At 41.3% G+C, this 22,051-nt stretch overlaps 3 protein-coding genes across 5 annotated transcripts in view; 2 read left to right on the top strand and 1 right to left on the bottom strand.

Annotated features, from left to right (window-relative positions):
* The window catches only part of SEPTIN10 (septin 10), a 963,730-nt gene that overhangs the window by 308,392 nt on the left and 633,287 nt on the right, over positions 1-22,051 (bottom strand). The window lies entirely within an intron of this gene.
* On the top strand, positions 3,179-13,397 carry SULT1C4 (sulfotransferase family 1C member 4). 2 transcript variants are annotated; one of them, XM_051616907.1, is made up of 9 exons: positions 3,193-3,269; positions 3,878-4,064; positions 4,976-5,153; positions 6,765-6,902; positions 8,175-8,272; positions 8,547-8,673; positions 9,937-10,031; positions 10,248-10,428; positions 10,588-13,397. In XM_051616907.1, the coding sequence occupies exons 3-9, from the start codon at positions 4,982-4,984 to the stop codon at positions 10,698-10,700; spliced, it is 924 nt and encodes a 307-aa protein (XP_051472867.1). In that variant the 5' UTR covers positions 3,193-3,269; positions 3,878-4,064; positions 4,976-4,981; the 3' UTR covers positions 10,701-13,397. The 2 variants fall into 2 exon arrangements, with proteins under 2 accessions (XP_051472860.1, XP_051472867.1); XM_051616900.1 differs by lacking the exon at positions 3,878-4,064 and having other exon boundaries at positions 3,179-3,269.
* The window catches only part of GCC2 (GRIP and coiled-coil domain containing 2), a 30,799-nt gene continuing 26,927 nt past the window's right edge, over positions 18,180-22,051 (top strand). For both annotated transcript variants that reach the window (XM_051616674.1, XM_051616665.1), the window contains exons 1-3: positions 18,180-18,288; positions 20,987-21,049; positions 21,715-21,799. In XM_051616674.1, the coding sequence (XP_051472634.1) occupies positions 18,187-18,288; positions 20,987-21,049; positions 21,715-21,799 (250 nt within the window). In that variant the 5' untranslated portion in view covers positions 18,180-18,186. The remainder of the gene's footprint in view (positions 18,289-20,986; positions 21,050-21,714; positions 21,800-22,051) is intronic.

Genomic DNA, 22,051 nt, shown 5'->3' with positions numbered 1-22,051 from the left:
CCGGACCCTTTTCCAAGTCAGCTTTGCCACAAGGGACTTTCAGACACTTCTATCAGCAGCCACTGAAATAACGTTTTATATATATTTGTATATTATTCATTATTATCCCATGTGTTACTATCCCTTCCCTATTCTACTAAAGTTTTTCTAGTTTTAACTTTCAGTCTTTAAGTCTCTCTTCCTTATTCCCCTTTTATCTTCCCCAAGAAGGATGGGTGGGAGTAATAGAAAGAAATTCTGTTCTCTGGCTTTTGGTTCACCCTGACTACTAAACAGAGACAGATGTGTACACTTAAGGATATGAGATGAGGACAAAAGTAACATAGAGGTAACTCAACTCTCCCTTTGTACTTCCTTTGCTGATCAGATGCAGATTTCACAAATCCCAGTGACTATACAACCTCACACAAACTACCCCAACACACAAGGGTATATCCGAGGACAAATAAACATATTCCTGATCCGCAGTCACTTCGTCTCCATGCTATGAGCACCCAGCAGTCTCTTCCCTTTATTATTCCTGTTGAGTGTCCTGTAGCTTTCCATTCCAGATAAAAATCAGTGTTTTCAACCAAGTTAATATTAAAAACAAACAAACAAAAAACCAAACAAACAAACAAAAAAACAATTTATATAATAAACCTAGTGTGTTTTACATGAGGAAACACCTGCCAGCAGTTTGCATTCAGGCAAAGGTCAGCGGAAAGCTGGAGGAAGCTCTTTGCAGAGAATGCCTAGTTTTTATTTTAGTGTGGTCCAGTAAACCATGATTCCAGCTCAGAAACTCAGTTCCTGGGCTGACCAGTTCACCTCTCACCTCCCTATTTCACAACAGGAGAAATTCATCCCCAGTTGCCAACTTTGAAAGCAATTTTAAAACTGCAGGCAGTGGTTTTTGACCTCACTCCAGCTTATCTGGCACGGTGTGCTGTTCACAGGCTACTCAGGTTCACAGCTACAATAAAAGAGAATCATTCAATAAGCAGCTCTTGCATTTTTCTTTGTTCAGACACACCAGCTGATGTGATTCAAGGATTACTGCGTTATCAGGATGGTTGTGAAACTGAAACGGGGGTGAATACCATTTCAAACCAGCAAATGAACTGCCAGATGGAGGTGTGAGAAGGACAAACAGAAACGGCAAGGGTCAATACTGAGAAAAATATGGCAAATACTCCCATGACCAAACTTGAAAGTAATGCTCACATTAAAAAAAAAAGCAAACATCAACACAATCCACAAAAAGAGGAAGAAATATTATTGCTTAACCGTACTCTCTCTACTTGTTCTGTGTTTTTGTTAGTTCTGGTGTTGCTAGTCTCCTGATCACAGAGCCAGAAAAAGATAAAGTGGTTGAATTAAAGCTAACCAAGCAGTTCTCTCTGTTTCTTGGTTCTGTTTTTGTTTTGTTTTTCCCTATTCTTTGGAAACTTCTCCTGAAATTGTACAAGGAGCACTGAACCAATTCACTGACTTCCACAGTCCGTCAACAGAGACCCACTACCTCCATGCTGTGAGTTGTGTGAGTAAAGTAATTGCCTGTTCGTGGACCAAAGGCTGGAAGGTGGCAATCCTGACCCAGAGACCACTGTAGGTCACAGTTAACCTGAGTAGGCGCAGCCTGTGCTGTGCTGCACAGATCCCTTGTCAGCAGGATAAAGTCAGCCAGCTCACTGTAACAGGAGCCTGCAGGGACCAAGAAGTTCTCCTGTGAACATCCTTCATTAACAGAGTTATTTTCTTGTAATAAAACTATATAAAGCTTGAATGACAAAAAAAAAGGAGGAGTTTCTCACCACAGACAGGACCTGCTCAGCATGCCCTGAGAAAAATCCACCCGGGCTCCATCTGATGCTGCACAAAGTTCCAAGCATTTGAAGGGCCATAAGATTTAGTCACTATCTATATCCCTCTTCCTATTCTCTCTTATTAGAACAGTTGTTTTATTAAGCCATTTGTTGTCAGGCCTTTCTTACGGAAATGCAGAAGTGCACTGCATTGGCTCATTCTCACTCCACAGCTCACCCCCGGGGCAGAACACCCACACTTCCCACCTGTGCCTTAAAATGTGAGACTTTGCAAGCTACATGTCTGTGCTTCTCCCACAGTCAATGGAAAGCTAATACCTACAGTTCATGGACTCTGCAGAGCAAGTCAGTGCACATTTGGTCAGCTGAATCGCTTTCTAGACTCCGCTGGTCTTGCCGAGGAACTCTCTATATGAGGGTAGGATCACTGCAAGGATGGCTACATCCTCATTTGATTAGGATATATGAAATTTATTTTTTTTAATGACACAACAGAAATCCATTTAGATACACATGTTGCCAGACCATCAAAAGGATGACAGAAAGGACCCTGAGTAGTCACAGTGCTTACATGTCTTCAAGGGAAGACAGAAGCAATGCCTGATAGCAAGACTGTTTCAGAATTTCCTTTATGAACACAAACCATTCAAACTTGTTTGAGTTCAGCTGCAGTGGCCTACCTTTTGCCCAGTTTTCCTGGTGCAAGCAAACATTTCAGGACTACTGCAACTGCTGGGAACCAGATATGACAGTGTCAATGGCATTGTTTTGGCAGCCAATATTATTATGCTGTATGTGGCTGGTCTTGGGCTGTCATTATCACTCCCAGTATCTCATACAGATTTAAAGATAGGCATGGACTAAATCTTATAAGACAACATTACCAAACATGTAGGGATCCCTAACTCAATAATGCCAAGCTAATTAAGAAGTGAACCGACCTAGAAAGCGCTAGTAAACTTAAATGGCTGACTGCAGCAATGAAACAAACCCTTAGACATCTATCAAATGAGCATGGTGCAGTATCTAAGTTGCTCTTCATTCATTCGTTCTTGTTGATCTTAGGTATCAACAAATAATAAACTAGTTTGAAATTTATGTCAGATATTAGTACAGAAATTAATTATTCCAAGACTGTTGACAATGAGAGAGACAAGTTTAAATAATCTTGCTGGAGCTACTGATGGATATTTAATGTTGTTGCCAATAAAGAATCATAGTTTAGATGAGAATTCAAGGAGTTTTTCCTTCACAGGATAAAAAAAGGTGTTCACAAACCAAACCAGAGAAACTGTTCATCTGTTGGCTGCTGAGTACCTCCCCCTTTGCTCTCCTCACACTCATAGGAGGAACAGAAACTCCACCCAAGCTTTCATGCTACACGCACCTGAAAATCTATGTTGGTGCACAGTCAACAATACAGCCAAGGACTGAAGACATTCAAGCAGGAAAAATTCTCTGGTAAGTATATTTTTCTTTCTTTTTTTTAATTTCTGGGTTCACTGCTCAGCCACCAACCCAACTTCTCTGCTCAACTGAATCTGTGCGAAATCAGGTGTGAGTAAACAGGGAAACAAAAGGAAATATTTTGGCAATGTTTGCAGTTTGGATGGAAATGTCTTTTCTCTTTTCTGGTTGATATTTTTAATTGAGATTATTTCTACAGCTTCCCCTTAAGCAGAACTTTCCTCTGACTTTCCTTTATTCTGGCACTCTGAAGATTATGGCTAAGAAGAGGTCTCCTTGGCAGAAATCATCACAGAATCACAGAATGGTGTGGGTTGGAAGGGACCTTAAAGATCATCTAGATTTAAACCCCACTTCATGGGCAGGGACACCTCCCACTGGACCAGGTTGCTCAAAGCCCCACCCAACCTGCTCTTGAACACTGTCAGGGATGGGGCCACCACAGCTTCCCTGGGCAACCTATTCCAGTGCATCACCACCCTCACACTAAAGAATTTCTGCCTAACGTCTAACCCAAATCTCTCTTCTTCCAGTTTGAATCCATTGCCCCTGGTCCCCTTGCTACAAGTCCTTGTAAAAGTCCCTTCCCAATTTTTCTTTAGGCCCCCTCAGGTATTGGAAGGCAGCTATGGGGTCCCTCCAGAAACTTCTGTTCTCCAGCCCAAACTCTCTCAGCCTGTACTCATAGGAAAGGTGCTCCAGCCCTCTGATCATCTTCATTGCACTCCTCTGGACTGTCTCCAGGAGCTGCATGTCCTTGGGGCTCGAGAACTGGACAAAGTACTCCAGGTGGGGTCTCACGAGAGCCAAGTAAAGGGGGAGAATTACCTCCCTTGACCTGCTGCCCATGCTTCTTTTGATGCAGCCCAGGACAGGTTTGGCTTTCTGGGCTGCAAGGACACACTGCCAGCTCATGTTGAGCTTCTCGTCCACTATCACCCCCAAGTTCTTCTCCTCCAGGCTGCTCATTCTCCACCCAGCCTGTATTTGTGCTTGGGACTGCCCCAACCCATGTGCAGGATCTTGCACTTGGCCTTGTTGAATAACTAGTTACGGTAAAACCATACAACAGGTAGTAGATTTAACTAGATCGAATGAAATAATTAAAGTCTAACAACCTCTAGTTAATGTCCTACTTAGCTCAGATTATTTATCTGCGACAAATTTCAGTAAAGAGCAAAGAGCTCTTAGAGTGAAAAGCTCCAGGAACAAATCACAAAAAAGCTCTGCAAATATTTTTGTGAGTATGAGGCCCAAAGGGTGTTAGCAGGTGTTTCTGTTTATTTTCTTTAAGGGAGGGGTGGGAACTCTTATGCTCTGCCTTCTGCTGAATCACACCTCTGATTACTTTTCCTTGCCATTCAAAGGCCATATACTTGTAGTCAGAATTTTGTGTAAATATGTTTAGTAAAATGTCTAAAGGTGGGGATAATGGCTTTTTTTTCTCTTTTTGTATCTGAGTAAATAGAGTGATTTTTAGAGATGCTGAGAACCACCATCAGCAATATACCAAACATTTCTGAAAATTAGATCCAACTTTAAGCAGCCTGTATATGGATCCAGATAAGCCAAATCATAGCCAAAGAAATGAGAGGACATGGAACTCAGTCGATAAAAGAGACCTCAAGCACAGATGAGTACATTTAGATTTTTTTCTCAGAGCAACCACATTAATTCCAAGCCTTTCTTGCTTCATGCAGTGCTCAATGGCTCTGGATAAAATGGAAGATTTGAGTCTGAACCCAGTAGTGTCCCGAGCTGAGCTAATGGAAATGGAAGGTATTGCTTTCACAGAACGAATATACAGCTCGTATGACAAAGTGCGGAGGTTCAAAGCCAGACCTGATGATCTGCTCATCGCAACCTATGCAAAAGCAGGTTGGTGTGGGTAGCACACAGGATAAATTTGGGATAGTACTTATTGTTGGAATTGAAGATTATGTTTTTCTGTTGTGTCTAATATTTGTTTAATCCCCAACCAGGCATATTTTAAAGGCATGAAGCTCTGTCAGCTGTGACTAGTAACTTCTGACTTCTTTGGCAAAAGTAACAACCACCTATTTTTATTAAAGTTCAAATGGTCAAAGTCTAATTACCTACATGTAAATGTTTGCTTTGATTTAGATAATTAACATATATATGAATGGCAACAATAAAAGTTTTCTACATATAGTTAATGATTGAACAAAGCCTAGTAAAAAGTCATCATTACTGTGCAATAATAGAAACAGAGTGAAGAACTACGGATTGTATTATATATTTGTGGAATGACTCCATGTTTAAACCAGCATTATTTTATTATTTTAAGGAAATAACCAAATTCACTTGGTAATTTCAGCCAATAAAATAAAATACAATACCCACCATTAATATTAGCTATCTGATATTTTATTTAGTGATTGGCCACTTCAACCTCATTACTATTTCTCCTCTTGATCAGACCTTTTATGTTTACTACACAGGAAAACAATGAATAACAAGCATCAATATTAATCCTCTATGAAGAAAAGCATGTACAGTTTAGAGGATTCTGGAACAGATTCAGGAACATTTGATGGTCATAAAAAATAATGAATTAGCAAGAATTTTTAAAAGTTTTTTTCAGTAGAACAAAAACCAACAAACGTTATTACACACACAAAAATCCGACAACACTGAAAACTTGTAATTTATTTCCTACATACTGAAAGCAAAAGCACATTATATTATCCATCCTGGATTAAAGCCTCTCAGACATTGAACTGAAAAGAAAAAAAGTTATGAGTCCATTTAACATCATGTTTTATCTGTCAGAGACGTGCAATTCAAGCATTTTAAGAAGGGCTGAGTTTCCTGCCCACATTGCTTTCCAAGTGATCCCTTAGCCTGTTCTCTAACTGACTTGCCACAATACCTTAGAGAAGACATGGTTAACCCAGTGATCATGGCTATAAGGAGAAGAGGCACAGGAGAGACACAACACTGTAACTCTAACAAGCTGTTACCGTGGCTCAGACAGGGGAAACGTACTGAACTCCATCAGAGCATTTCAAATGGGAACTTTGAAAATACTGCTGCTTTTTTATATTTTCAAATGGTATGGAACTTTTACTCACTCAAAGTTCAGGCAATTCATGTTTTCAGTCAAATTCAGGATTAAAAGAAATATTGATATACCTGGATTTTTGTGAGGTATGAAAACTGAAAGGAGGAAATTCGTCTCTACAAATAATACAATCTCCAAATAATTATGTGTTTATTCTAGAGCTTGTTTCATTACAGATGTGGAGTTGGAGGCTATTTGAGTTGGCAAGAAGAAGCCTATCTAAAAGGGAATCCCTGATATCATGCTTTGGGAATGACCTTTGTATTACTCATTATGCACTATTCCTCAATTATTCACTCTTTTCATTTTTTCCATCACCTTCTGTGCTGTTCTTTGCTTCTTTAATATGAAGTCCAGACTTCTGACTATCCCTGAGGGAAACCTCTAAACACTCACACTTTCAGGTACCACATGGACACAGGAGATAGTGGATATGATCCAACAAAATGGAGATGTTGAGAAGTGTAGACGCGACACTACTTACAGACGCCATCCTTTCCTTGAGTGGAATATCCAAGAGCCTCCATCTGCGAGATACTCAGGTGAATATAAAACAAATAGATTTGTATATGAAACAAAAGATGCACCCACTACTAATGTCACAAGTTTCCTGGGAAAGGTCCCACTTGCTTTGTCACAGAACTATGCACTGTCCTTGGTATTAGGTACCAGTTCAGTTGCATTAACGTAAACACCTAATGGTACTCAAGCTGATGCAAGGCTGGTAGATGTGACTCAGGCACTGCTGAAGACCTTGCTATTCTGGAGCAGCCTCTGAAAGCTGTGGTTGATACTCCACAGTACCAAAACCAGAAGCAGATACGCATAAAATGGCATTTTGGGGGCAACTGAACCCTATTCTCTGATTAGGGGGTGTATGGAAGAGAAACCCATGTCATGGATGTGATCCCAAAAGATGGATAATGTTTTCAGTGGTTTTGCTACTGTTTTGAGTAACTGCTGTTAGATTCTAGAGTATAGTAATCTAAACAAGTTATAGGGCCTTCAGGCAATCAGCAGGCCTGACTATTTTGCAAAGACAGTTTCCCATAAAGAATCTTCCCCCAGCAAGGGCTCCTGTTCCACACAAATCTTTAAGACAGACTCTTGTTACATTTGAAGCCGAAAAGTTTTACTAACTCTGCAGCAGAAGTGCTACTTTTTCTCTTCTAAGCTAGACTGTGTTGACACAGAGACAAAAATATGATAGAGGATGACAGAGGATGATAGATGATGATAGGAAAAACAAATAATAGAGGTCATGATAGATGTTTAAGAAGAAGGGAGGGAGGGCAAAACATCTCTCCACATATCACCACATATTTCCAAGTACTCCCATAAAACCATAGCTACTCAAAATCCACTGTCCATCGTTTTCCTAGTTTCTCTTCACATGCTCTCCACTCCACAAAGTCTAGTCAGCCAGTCTGTTCTTGTATCCTAGAAAGAAATAAAAATGCATTATCTGCAAAATGAAAAGAGATCACTAATTATTGCAAAGAAAATACTTTGGTTGGGTGAATATGAATTAGTACTAATTGTTACACCCTGGAAAGCAGAGGTTAGACATGGGCCCAAGAAAGCAAGAAGATATGAATCAGTGTTCCCTCTTTCTTCCTTAAATACTTAGGTAAAAAATTCTCTAGAAACACTGAGCATGCTAATGCAATGATATGCATGTTACACTGCTGTGTGCTTTGGAGATGAATGATTGTTGCAAGGTGAACTGCTCAAAATCCCACATATGAGAACAGCAAAGAGGAGCTAGTGCAATGTAGACAACAAGTCGCATCTCATAATGAAACATCCCACAGGCCTGGAGTTAGCTGAAGCTATGCCTTCTCCACGAACAATAAAAACTCATCTCCCTGTGCAGCTGGTGCCTCCCTCCTTCTGGGAACAAAACTGTAAGGTAAGGCTGAAGAGGTAGGAATCAATTCTGCTTCACCTGCAAAGAACCTACAGGTCTCCTCAAATATTTTCACTTTAATGTGTAAAGCATACGTGAATTACAGAAGCCATGACCAATTACCTGCACTGGATTTCAGAAAATGGCAATTTCAAAGCAAAATATCTTAAAATCTCTGTCATCAGGCTTCAAGAGAAAACTTCAGGAGATGCTCAACATCTACATAAGCATGTGTAAGTTATTTTTTTTCTCTCTCTGTCTTTTCATATCAATAAAGGTCATCTATGTGGCAAGAAATGCAAAAGACAACCTGGTGTCATACTACCATTTCCACAGAATGAATAAAGGATTGCCTGACCCAGGAACTTGGGAGGAGTTTGTGGAGAAATTCATGACCGGAAAAGGTGATGAACTGCAATAAATTGCATAAGAGATTTTGTTCATCTAAGAAATGCATGACATTGATTTTTTATTTCAGCTATGGTTTGAAAGCCAGTGCTGACACTCTACACAAGAATATCTACTGAAGATGTTTGAGTAGTAATTTATCTTCAGTCTTGGGTGTTTATTAGTACCTAAAGGATTAATTCTATCTTTACATTCCCATTTTGAAAAAGAACCAAACCAAACCAAACCATGCTACTCCCTATTCTATTATCATTCAGAAATATATGTGACAAATTTTAGGCTTAATCTCTTCTCTCTGAGGTTAAAAGAAACTACTTGGAAGCCAGCTAGGAAGGAGCAGTGGTTTAATTGGTCTTACTCTAGCCTGATATACAGGCAACCAAGGTTTAATTTTGTGTGGAAATGTGCATTGTGAATTTGAGTTAAGGGAGTCTTTTTACCCAAATTCATCTGTATAAAAATTGGGCATCTGAACAAAGTCAGTGATTTAGCTAAAGAAAGGCAAACCCAGGTGCTGATTCTTCCCTTCCTAATGAAGATGTTAATATCCAGGAAATAAGACCTGCTTAGGTGGATGGCAGTTTGCAATTTTGGTCAGTAAAGCTTCCATAGGTCCTCAATATTTCTGCCACCATCTAGGTCTAGAAACATCACTGTGTGGACCAGCATGATTGTCTCATGTCTAAAGGACACCTAATGTCTTGTGTTTGACCACTTTTGCTTGGGAGCCATCTATCCCACTGCAGAGATATAGCACTTAGCTAGCTCTGTACAAGCTTGTCACTTTGATGCTTGCTGGAGAGAAACAGGCACTTCTGATAGCATACCAAATATTTAAACAAGTTAAAATCACAGAATAATGCAAGTTGGAAGAGACCTTTAGTGTCCATCTGGTGCAACTCCCTACTCAAAGCAGGGGCAGTTGAAAACAGTCTTGTCCAGCCGACCAGATGAATCACTCTGGAAATGTCTGTTTCTCTCTGTCAACTGTAAAGGCAACTCAAATTTTTCATTCAGGAGTAAGCATCTGCATTTGTTGCCCTCTACAGTTACACATGAATCCTGCTCTGAGCATCCACACGCCTAAGAGATTAATAGCGTGAATGTTGTGATAAGCACAGGGCACAGCAGTCATGGCCACAGTGATTCAAAACCAGCTGGGAAATTCCCAGACACTAGGTATGAGGGAAACGAGTGCTACAGATACCTAAAGACAGTTTGGACACTTATAGCTGATGATGATGTTACTCCTTTTTCAGTGCTCTGGGGTTCCTGGTATGACCATGTAAAAGGATGGTGGAAGGCAAAAGATAAGCACCGTATTCTCTACCTCTTCTATGAAGATATGAAGGAGGTAAAAGGTTGAATGTATGCTTACAGAACTCTAAAAACTGGAAGCCCAGTAGATACTGCCTGTGATCAACCGTTTTCTATTAAAATGCCAACTGTATCAGTAAATCTTCAGATAACATTATCATCTCACCCTGACAATTGTAACTTTAACTATTTTAATTATTATTTCTTTGCTTTTCTTGGCTCTGTATCTTACCCCACGTTATTCTCTCTGCAGAACCCAAAACAAGAAATTAAAAAGATTATGAAGTTCCTGGAGAAGGACATGAATGAGGAGCTTATAAACAAGATACTCTATAACACTTCATTTGAGATAATGAAGGAAAATCCCATGGCAAACTACACTAAGGAGTTTCAGGGAGTAATGGATCACTCCATTTCCCCATTCATGAGAAAAGGTACTGAGGTTTGTTACTGGCATCAGCTCTGTCTTCCTGGTTGTCATTCTGTTCTGAAATAAGCCTTGAAGTACAAGTATCTAGTGAGTCATGGCTAATGGGCTTCAGAAAATACTGGTAGGTTAATCTTTTTTCTATTTTTGCTTTACTTTTTTTTAGGGGCTGTTGGGGACTGGAAGAATTATTTCACTGTGGCACAGAATGAGAAATTTGATGAAGATTATAAGAAGAAAATGGCTGATACCTCTCTTGTTTTTCGCACAGAATTGTGATCATTAGCAGTGGGAACTATTCTCTATGATCTTCAGCCTTTTCCACATTATATACTTTGCTATTCTTTCACAAAATGCCTGTGTCCCTAAGATTTCAATATCTGTTTTTCACACACTACTGATTTTCATTATCATGAGAGTGCCCAAATTATGTCAAAGTTTAGGTTGATTTCCCTGAAGAAAATAATCACACTGGATACCACTCATCCATCACTCCACAGTAACTTTCAGAATTAACAAAAATATTTCAAACATGCTTTGAGTTTCTGTCTTTGTAAAACTGAGTTGATGTTGCCAGCATTTTCAAATCAGCCTCTAGCAGAAATTAGGGACCAACAGGAAAAAAGGTATTAAAAGAGTGCAACAGGTGAAAGCATTACATGTTATTTATATGTTGCATGAATATTAATCAATAACAATAAATCAATTTAAAGGTGGCCAGGTATAAGCAGAGCAGCAGACTCACAGAAAGTAGAATAATTTTCTCTTATTTGATGCTGGGCATCATAAATGCTATTGGGATGAAAGCACCATTTCCAAAAACACCAAACACCCATTTCGACCTTTGATAAAACTTGCTAAAGGGCTCCATACAGGCATTTCTGTACAAGCCAGATGTGGAGGCACTAGTCCCTGCTGCAACAAGACAAGAAGATTTTCTCACTGTTGCCTTTTGAAATGGATAGCATAGTCTTCTGTTAACATTTGGAGAATTCTGAAAGTTTGGTGTGAACCAAGTCAAGAATCAGTGATGCATATATTCTCTCCCACTTCTCCCCCACTGTAAAACTGGCTGATGCAACATGTTATGACCTTCTCCCTTCCTTCAGTCTTCTCTTGTTAACCAAACATCTCATTGAGGGCTCTTAGTTGTAATAGGGCCTGGTCGATATTGTCAAAAAAAGACCAGTTTGGCTTTACCATTAATACCAGCACTATAACTATGCTTTGAGCTTGTGGGAAATTAACTAATGCAATTCATAGCCCATGTAACTATAGACAACTGTTACCTATCCACTTTTGGTTTTGACATGCCTCTACCGAGCTGGCACATAAACAAGGTCCCAAAGAGTTCCTGCTTAACTGGGTTTACATGCAAATGCCATAGGGAGAAAGAACAACTTAGGTGACAGCAGCTAGGGGTAAATACTGTCTCAGTCTCATCTAGTCTCACTTAGTCTAATTTAAAACAGAAAATGTTTGCTGGGGGTATTTTCTCTTTGACATGTTGAGAGTTCCAAGGACTGAGTAAGCAGCTGTCAACAGGCACAGTCCATTTCAGGCTACCAATTTAATCCATCTCTTTTAAATTAATGCAGTTATGTAAAGGGAAGAAAAATCTTGCCACAAGTTTGAAGGCAAACAAAAAAGCTCTTTGTTAAATTTAGAAGTTACATTGTCAATTTCTGACTCATGGGGTTTCCCCCCAAAATGCAAGAAACACTGAAACCAGAGAGGTCCTGCCCACAAATAAAGGACATCTCAGTAGAATGACTACCTGAGGAAAAAATCATCTGGCAGAGGTGCTTCTGTTTATCACAGTAAGGCCAAATATCAGCCTCGAGAGCTTTCTGCTACTTGTTTGGGCTGTGTTTATGATTAACTTGATTTGCTGCTTGCTATCACACTATTGCCAGTTGGAGGAAAAGGTGTTGCCTTCCCTCTGAGATATGTCCGTCCTTTTGGGTTGCTCAATGAAACCACATAAGTCAGCTCAGTTTGTCAATCTAATCTTCATTCAGTGTCCTAAGAGCCATCACTAAATGGAAAACATGCTTAACTCAGCGGTTTGGTGACATTTTATGAGTGGTGCTGTACAAAAGGCCACACAGAGCACTGATTTGCTCCTCCTCTGAAATCTCTGAATCTATCAGAAGTGCAAAATGCTGATGGTGGCTGAAGCCTGGTCTGAAGGGGAGCTGCACAGCCACAAGGACAGAGGCACCAAACAATAAGGGGCTTGTATCACATTGGGAAAGTCACCTTTACTCTCACTGCCTTAGGTAACTCTTCACCCAGCTGCAATTCAGCTGCTCTGAAAAACAGATAAAAAGTAACACAGGTCAGAGTGCAGTCCTAAAAAAAAAAAAAAAAAGGTGGGCGGGGAAGGGGAACAAACACTGGATGTGTGGTTACATAAAACCTGGGGGATAGAAAAGTGGGATCTTTCTGCTTTTTATGCCCTCTCAAGGGCCCCACCACAGCTGAGAGAAATAACCTGTGGATTCAGTCATAATTTGCTAAATGTTATTAATTATACCATTATAATGCTACAGGGAACAATGAATTGTAACCAGTCCAAATTATTGGATGTGTAATTACTACAAAAGTTTGGATAAAGGGTTAATAGGCTGTATGCATCCCCCAGAAGGCTTGGAGACTACCACGCTTTGGTGCTTATTAGGACAAGATGTCAATAGAGTCGTGCATACGCTTCCGAGTAGGTGACTGGAGAGTTCCTGCATCCAAAGTGTCTTCCACTTGCTTTAACTACTTAAGGTTTGTCAATTGCTATGTACAGAAGAGCTTTAAATTATGTGTTTGCATACAGAGATTGTTTACTAATAACAACATAAGTTGGTTGGAGGTTTCATTTATTTTTATATAAGATAATGATAAATCAATGAGCACCTGCACAAGGAGATTGTACATATATGTTCAGCTAAATTGTTTCAAATAAATTTAAACTATTGTCAAGCCTCTGGTACAAACAAGTGACTCTGTTTACTACAGTGATAGAGCTCCATACAAAGCTTTATTAGACACATGTCACAAATACACATCTATGCTTTATTTTCATCCAGTTACCTAGATGCATGATTTTATTAACCTTCTTACACAGGTGCAACTTCTGTGTCAGTTTAAAAAAGGCCTGGTGTCAGTTTAGCTAATGCAATCCCACAGCAACTTCTTCAGTGCTGCTTATCTCTTCTTTTATAAGAAAGTACCTTCAGAGTTGTGATAGCTGAGAAACTTTATTCATCTCTAGCAAATGTTATTTGAAAATCAGTGTTGATTAATACTCATTAACTATTCACGTGTGTAAGTTTTGTAGCTCTGCATTAACAACTACCAAAACAAATCCTCCTATGGCAATAACTGAAGATTCCTGCTTCCATAGAGACTTTTTAACAGGAACTGTTGTATTAATTCTAACATAGTCATGATAATCCTTTAGCTTGATTGCCTAGCAACTAAGAGAGCCATTTCACGTGGAATGCAACTATGTATGAAACAGAATGGAAGAAGCACCAAGCTTAAAAAAATTAAAGAAAGTGACAGAGAAGGGAGTTGTTCAGTCTTGTTAGCTGGCATTCAAAGACAGAGGGACACTGCTTTTCTTCCCACTTTTTTTACTATAGATGATCTGCTTCATGCTTGGATTGAAAGTCATTGGTTCTCCAGCTAGGAAACAGACCATGGACAGGAAGTAGTTTTTGCTTCATTTGTCCTATCCATATAGAATATAGATATCCTACCCTATAATATATGCTATATGGTTTTTATAGTGACTTATGTCAACATGTTTACAAAGAGCCTTATCTTTGCAACAAAGTTAATTATTAATTCCAGAATCTTCCAGAGGTACACTAACACTATATTTTAAGCCTGGACTGAAGCTTCCATTTCCCCAACATCCTCACTGAATGATGCAAGCCCTGTCTCAGTGCAGGCTGTAGGTGAGCCTAGAGGTACATTGAGAGAGAAAGTCAAGCCATTCATACTCACAGGATGCAACCAAACTGTGCTGCCAGACCTAAGGCCATAGGCTTAGGATGGATAACAAGGCTCCACTTGCCCTCCAGATCAAGCACAGACTTAGGCACTGTGTAGGTGGACCAGGAATGTTGTCATGCAGCAGAGCCCCATGGTTAAAATTGAAGAGGGAAATTACTCATGGATTATATTGCAGAAGGACTTCAGCATAGCCTGCTGCAAGAGCAGTTGGTGTTTGTCAGCACTGTGAGCTCAGACTGCCTTTAGGGCTGTGTGATGGCTCTCCGTTGAATTACAGCCGTGTACCATGACCATGGAGACAGGGGGATTCTGTCAAAAGCAAGGCGCACTGGGACCTGCTGTGGTAAAGGCAATATAGGTATAAATAGAGTCTTAGGTTAGACACCTAAAAAGGAAGGTAACTATTTTTTTTTTAAGTGTTAGAATTGGGCCTCTTGATTCACAGCAACTTTTTGTTGTACCAGTAAACCTCACCCATCTATATTTGCTCTTATATCTGTACGCAGTTAAAAGGCCTTTCATGTTAACAATGGAATAGTCTTTTCTAGCGAGACCCAACCCTAAGTCCTCAAACAAAGCGTTAAGTTTCCTTGTTTCAGTTTCATGCTAATCTTTCAACAGGCTTGGTGAGCTTTGCAGACAAGTAACAGAACACCAACCTTCTTACCTGTTTCCTATTGCCATTTAAGATCAGAATTAAGGACTACATATAGAATTTCTCAATACCTAACCAGATCCTTCATACACAAACTAGTTTTGACATAAATACAAAGGATGGTACTGCCCTTACATCTTATTTACTCATTAAAAAAACATTCATTCAGATTAGCCTCTTTTTTTTTACATTTTCCTAATTTTTTCACTCTACCTGTAGCCTCTACTATTCCAGCCCAGTGGGAACATACTGAACCTGAAACCAACCCAACAAAATGGCTATAGTCAGTCAAAGAATTTAAGGTTCGTTTGCACAGGGCAGAGAGAACACTCTAAGTTTCCAAAGAATAATAGTTAACATACTGTACATTCATATCCTGTCCTCCTTTATACTAATTTGGCATGTAGAAAAGCCATAAAAGTAGCTCAAAGCAAGAATGCTGACTGGCCTGGCATAGCTCACAAGCAAAAGAGTTTGTGATCTTCAGAATCTATTGGAAAGGCAGATTCAACGGTGGCAAGTATTTAAAGCATCAGCTTTAAATCAGCTCTTGTTTGCTGGAAACAAATTCTACAGTTGCAAAATCACAGTAATTTTCTCATTACATGCACTTCAGGAAATTCTTGTAGGTCTAATAATTCGAAGGCTGGTGAACAAACATTTGTACTCTGCCTTGATATAAGGGCTAATCACAGCCCTGTGGGACTCAGCTTCTCAACAAAGTGAAATTTAAAGACTGTTAAGCTTTGTCTCAACACATCTCATAAACATCTCGGCAATCTTGTTCTACATAAACAATGCTATTTTAGAAGAGTAACTGATTATCTTTTACAAAGATAATAAAATCTTATAATATATGGAGAATACAAATTATTCTTGTTTTTCTCACTTAGCTTGTCTGAAATCAGCTGCATGTAGTATATATCAACTTACTGGCTCCTTCTGGGTAGGTAAGATGTAAAAGTCAAAAATCATTTAAGAAAATTATGCAACACTATTGCAGGTACAAATCGACATTTTTTCCCCCAAAATATGGGGCAACTTGTACTTTATTGTAATTAGTTGAAACAATCAACACTCAAAACACTCAATCTTTTTTTTTCTAGTTATTCAAGAAACTTTTTCATTTCTTCTACCATTCTGTAACCAGGATGCTTTGCAATTGCTGTTGCAATCCAAGACCAGAATGAAAGACTGCCAAGACAATCTTGGTAGTAAAATATACTGAAATTCTGTTGCACAAAATGGAGGGGGGTGGAAGTGTAGAACTGGCCTGGCCCTGCCAAATACATAGCTCACAGGAGCAGAGAGCTGTATCAGGAGCTGCGTGCTCTCTAGGGAGAATCAGTTTCAGCAAGCCCGCGCTGAGTGAGCTGGTAGTTCGCTGTCTTCAATACAAGCACATGTGAAAACCCTTTGTGTGTCTGCCTTGGACAATCCCAAAAATCAGATTAATCATTAGTCATAAGATGATCCAAGATTTGGATCGTAGTATGTGTTTTCTGGGAATAGGAGAAACAAACAAAGCTACATGAAACTTTTTTTTCTCTAGGGTTTTCCAAAAACAAAGCTTTCCTACAGTGTTCTCTCCAGACATGCAAAAACAATTGGAGATTGATGCAGAAGAACAAAGCAGTGCACTGTGGCATAGTTCAGGGTCAAAAGCTTTTGCCACAGGATGTTAGTGGAAGGACTGTATCTAAAGATTCTTCTTTAAGTTGTGTGAAACCCCTGTGTTTGACCACAGCACCACAGGCGTAGGTACCCAGTTCAGAATGTCCCAAAGAAGATGGGGAAAGAAAGATCCAATCTGTTTAGTGCCCTGTGGGGCTTCTAAAAAGTGTAAGAACAGAAGTAATGGAAAACCAGCTTCTTGTGATTTGGTTAGAGAGATGTGCTCCTTGCCAGCAACCTCTGTGAGAGCATGAAGTCATATGCTCCTGCTGCAGTTGTGTATCTGCTTGTAATATACAATAAACACATACAATGTATAGTGAATGCACTGGGGGGAAAAAGAGGCAAGGAAAGAATTTCTGAGGTATAGGTGAAGAACCCTTCTGCCTGCTGTCACTACTTGCCATTTGAATTTTAAAAGAAGAATTACAATAGGCCGACTTGGAAAAAAGCAAATTACTATTCTGAGAGCAGCCCTTTGACTCTTTTTTTTTATTAAAATAATGGATATTCTCTCATTAGACGGTGAACTGTAAATAGAATAACATGCCTAAATTGTTTCTCCCTGGCAACTTCTCATTAAATATCACTTATAACGAAATGTCAAAAATAATTCAGGCACTGTCAAAGTGCATGCATGATTACAATAAAAAATGCGCACATTTTAAAGGAGGTTATTGGTCCCCGCAAACACCTACCCAAACGGCCATAAAAATGCCTCTTAAAACCACAGAACTACAAGCCACAACGCCTGGTTTGCTTTTGTCCAGTCCTTCATAGCCGGCATTTGAGAAATACTTAATCGCTACGTGTACTCGTCAAGAGATTCAAATCAGGATCCCCAGTCCTCAAGCACCTGTCTGAGCGCACGGTTGCTCACCTTACGGTGACAGCGGGACCGGCCTGCCTGACAGCTGCAGGGCAGCCTGCTCTGGCCGGGGGGTTGGGCCGGACGATCTCCGGAGCTCCCTTCCAACCCCGACGGCTCCGTGACTCCCTGGCGAGCCCCCGGCGCCGCGCGGTGCCCCGGCAGCGCTGCCGCCCCGCGGGAGCCCGTCGGGGGCAGCACACGGCGGCGTGAAGCCGCGCTTCAGCCGCTCCCCTTCGCCTCCGCCGCTTCGATCACACGGACAACAAGCGGATGGCCGCACCTCCCGCCTTCAGCCCCCTGCCAGACCGGCCGTGCCGCCGATAAAACGGCAGAAACCGGGACGCGGCAGAAACCGGGACGCGGCAGAAACCGGGACACGACAGAAACCCGGGCAGGGCAGTGCCGTGCCTCGGCCCCGCCTGCGCCCGCCCTCTCTCCCCGCGCCGCACCGGGGAGGCGGGGACCCGCCGGCGCCGGGGGGGCGGTGACGGGCGCTCGCTGCCCCTCCCTCCGCCCGCCGCCGGTGCGGCGTGACCGGCCGTGCGGGGATGACGGAGCCGGAAGTGGGTCGGGGAGGATGTAGCGGCGCTGACGGCGGCTGCCGCGCCGCGATCTCCCCGCCCCCGCAGCCGGCCGGCCCCGCCATGGAGGTAACGGGGCGGGCGGGGGGGGGGGGGATGCGGGGCCGTTGCGGGGGGGAGAGCTGAGAGGGGCGCGTGCCCTTGAGCCCTTCCCGCCTCGTGCGGTTGGCGGGCGGGGGTCGGCGCCCCGGGGCCTGGCGGGGCCCGCGCACCCCCCCCCGCACCCCCTCGGCTCCCCCTCGCTTGCCGCCGGGGGTTGTGCAGCCCCCGCTGGGCGGGAGGTGCGGGGCTGGGGGGTCTGGTCTGGTCCGGTCCGGTCCTGCGGCGTCAGGGGTGGCTCCAGGAGGCCCGGTGGTGGGAGGGGAGGGCGTCAGGCGGTGCGGGCTGCCGGGAAGACGTGGAGCGGGTGTGTGGAGGGGGTGACCGGTTTTCCACAGTCCCCGCGGGGGAGCAGGCGTTCCCTTTCCGCCCGGGTGGCCTGGTGCCTGAGCGGTGCTGCGGGACGCCGAGGAACGCAGGCAGACGATGAAGCCGCGGGGGTGTCCGGTGGGGTTTTCATCACCATCCAAGGCAAAAGCCAGAGATAACGTGGAAGTGTTGAAAAATTCACGCGTTAACTCTCGTGGTAGTTTCTGAGCTACTGCGCGTTTTAGCTGTGCCCCTGCTGGGGCCGTCGCAGCTCCAAGTGTGTTTCAGTGGGGCTGGGTGTGATGAGGGCTGGTGATGCCTAAAAGTTGCGCGGCGCTCAGAAAATCGGCGTTCACGGTGGTCGTTGCTGCCGCAGTTCTCATCAGAGCCTCGCTAATCTATTGGATTTTATACGTCGGTTGGGCTTTCTGAGAGGCCGTCGCACAAGTAAGGGATAGACAGCACCTAAAATGCGCAGAACACGCTAAGCTGTGGCTTGGCAACACCTTAGTGCAGATAAAGTAGGCTTTAAAAAAAACCTGATATGTCAGGAATGTATGGAAGGATAGCCTAGTTTCAGAGTGGTGGAAGAGAAATTTGAGAATCCTTGCAGGATTTAGGGTTGTGCTTCGAAGTGTGCTTACTATCTGCTGGCTCCAGCTCGGGTGCACCTGATCGGTGAAAGGTTAAAGGATTTTAGGAACCCAGCTTCCTTGTCGCTGTTGTAATCCGAACAGGTGAAGCCCTCTAGACCAGCCACTTCTGGTTTCTGTTCCCAGAACAGCAAAACTGCTTCATTGCCTTAGACGATACGTGATTCTGCTTCTGTGCGTGTTAGCTGAGAGAGCAAAAACGATGCATTGACTCAGCTGACCGTGCTGTAGCGTGGAGAAGACATGTGCTAGCATTTTCTAAACAGCACATAGAATTTGTTGTACTTAATTATACTGTGTAAGCATGCTACTTGTAGTAACAGTGTTTTGCTAATTGCAGTGCTGAAGCATTAAGGATGTAAATGATGACAAATTTTGCATAGCAAGCAACTCTGAAACTTAAACTTTATAGCTTTTCTAAAATGCTGTATTTATGTGTAACAGGCACGTTATTTTCTAATAAGTTTGCTTTTGCTATCTCAGGAAAAGAAAGAAAAACTAGCCCATGTGAAACGGAGATTACTGTAACTGCCTTTGTCCTTGGTCTGTAGTTAAATTAATTTCTAATTAATTTTCTAATGCTGACCTTTCTTATTATTTGTATCAGCTGTTGTCTCTAAATAGTTAGTGATTCTCCATTCTAGTAGTGTTTAGATCCAGTATGGTTTTCCTTAGTTTCTATTATAAGGGATTTTTTGTCAGAATAAAGAGAGTAGCAAAATGAAAGTGAAGGTATATTTGCATACATATACACAAGTAGATATATAAAAATACAAATATTTATATATACACTCCTTCACTTTTATACACACACAATAGTATGAAGGAAGAAGCAGGGCAAAGGGCAAAGCTTGGAAAATACTGAAGTGTCTGTTCCATTTTCCTTTGCCCCATCTTTTTTTATATACGTTTCTTCATGTTCCCGAACATAAGTAAACTTACCTCATACAAATGCCAGTGAAGTAAGATAGGCTCTCCCAGATTATGTCTGTGGAAGTGTAGGGTAGAAGGCTTTATGTGAGTATGGTAGCAACAGGGAGTCCACAGTTTGCAGAGCCTTTTCAAATATGTTTGTCAGGACAGCACTTCTACTGCTAACCACTATGTTTAAAGAAAAAAGAAAGAGGAAAAAAAAAAAAAAAGGGTTGGAAGTGTTAGATTTTGTTCAAAAGAGCTCTAGCTTTCCAGAATCTTTTCAGTTATATGTGCTAGGCCAACAATTTTAGCAACAACCAGTGTGTTTATGAAAGAAAAAAAATAGTTGAGGGATATACGTTGCTCAAAAGTTCCCAAATTTTGATTTAACTGCTACTCCTCTACTTTTTTTTTTTTTGTTCATGCCTTTTTACTGTTTGTTTTAAGAACCAGATAGTGAGTCACACCTCTGTAACCTCTTGCAAATAAAATTATTTTTCAGTAGTTTTATCAACTCTAGATGTCAGTTCAGTAATGGAATCATGAGCTCATACTGGTTTGGAAACAAGGAGTTTTCTATTCTGCTGTTGTATCACACTAATCACAATAGATCTGTATTGGATTGTTTTCCATTACCCTTCTGACTAGTCCTACAAATATGGTTTGTTTTTTTTTTTTTTCTTGAGCTCTCACTATATTTATTCTCAGTGTTTGCAGTCTTTCAGTTGGTTCCTTTGGTAGTCGTATGTTAAAAAAATAGTTACCACAGATTGTACTTCATCTTGTTGTAGGTTCAAGATGCTGGGCAAGAGATGATGGCATCTTCTGTCACACCAGGAACAGGCAAATCAAAGGTAATCAGTCCTGACGAATCTGATTTATTTGCATAGCAGAAGTTGAAAGGGTTACAGCTTAGCATGCAAGCTGTGACTAATAGGAAAACATAAAGGTATTTTTAAACAGTTTCCTATCTTCCAGACTTGAAAAATTGATTTTAAAACACTAGGCTGAGGTGTTTTGGAAAACATGGGAGGGGGAAAATCTCTCATTGAGATGTTCACATCCTGTTATAACATTTGATACAATCTTAGTAGCATCTAGTTTTGGCAGTAGTCTGTTTCATAATGTACACAGACTTCTTTGCATATGTTGGAAATAAATTTAAACAGTGTCGGTGTTAGGTCAGCATGCTATTTTCAAAACATTTTTCCAATTAAGTTACTGAAGTGTAATCCTTCCCAGCTGAGTTTTCCCGTCTTACTGTCGCTGCCCAGTTGTGTGCTCCAGAATGATTTTGGAAAAGTACAGAATTAGGAGTAGTTTCTGTTACTGTGCTTGAAATAACAGAATTGAATAACAGAACAGCAATAACACGAACTGTTACTGTTCTTGCAAATGTGTGGTGACAGTTTCTTGCCCTAAAATTTAAATTTTTCGAAGTCAGATGCTAAAATGCCTTGTTTTCTATTTACCTCTGGGTTAGAGGAAGATGGTTTCTCTGCTGTGTACTTTTTTACAGCTGGACACATTGCCCAAGGAAGATCTCATCAAGTTTGCAAAAAAGCAAGTGATGCTTATACAGAAAGTGAAGTCAAGATGTACAGGTACCTAACTGGAAAGAACAATTTCTGCCTCATTGCTTGCTACTATCTGACCTTTCCTAGTATTGCTGCATATTTTTTGCTTGATAGATTTAAATTCTAAGCAAATATCCTAGATTTTATTATTTTTTTTTCTGCTTTTCCCCTATTTTTTGTGGGAGCATAAAGACTGAAGTCCTTAGAGCAAGGAAGGGAAGGAGAAGCAGCATTGCTTTTGTAAGTTATTAAATTAATTTTTATGTGGCAGTATGGCAT

Source organism: Apus apus, chromosome 1 (genome assembly GCF_020740795.1).
Source record: "Apus apus isolate bApuApu2 chromosome 1, bApuApu2.pri.cur, whole genome shotgun sequence".
Taxonomy (NCBI): domain Eukaryota; kingdom Metazoa; phylum Chordata; class Aves; order Apodiformes; family Apodidae; genus Apus; species Apus apus.
The sequence above is the reverse complement of the archived record's forward strand: the minus strand, read 5'-3'. Positions and strand labels throughout refer to the sequence as shown.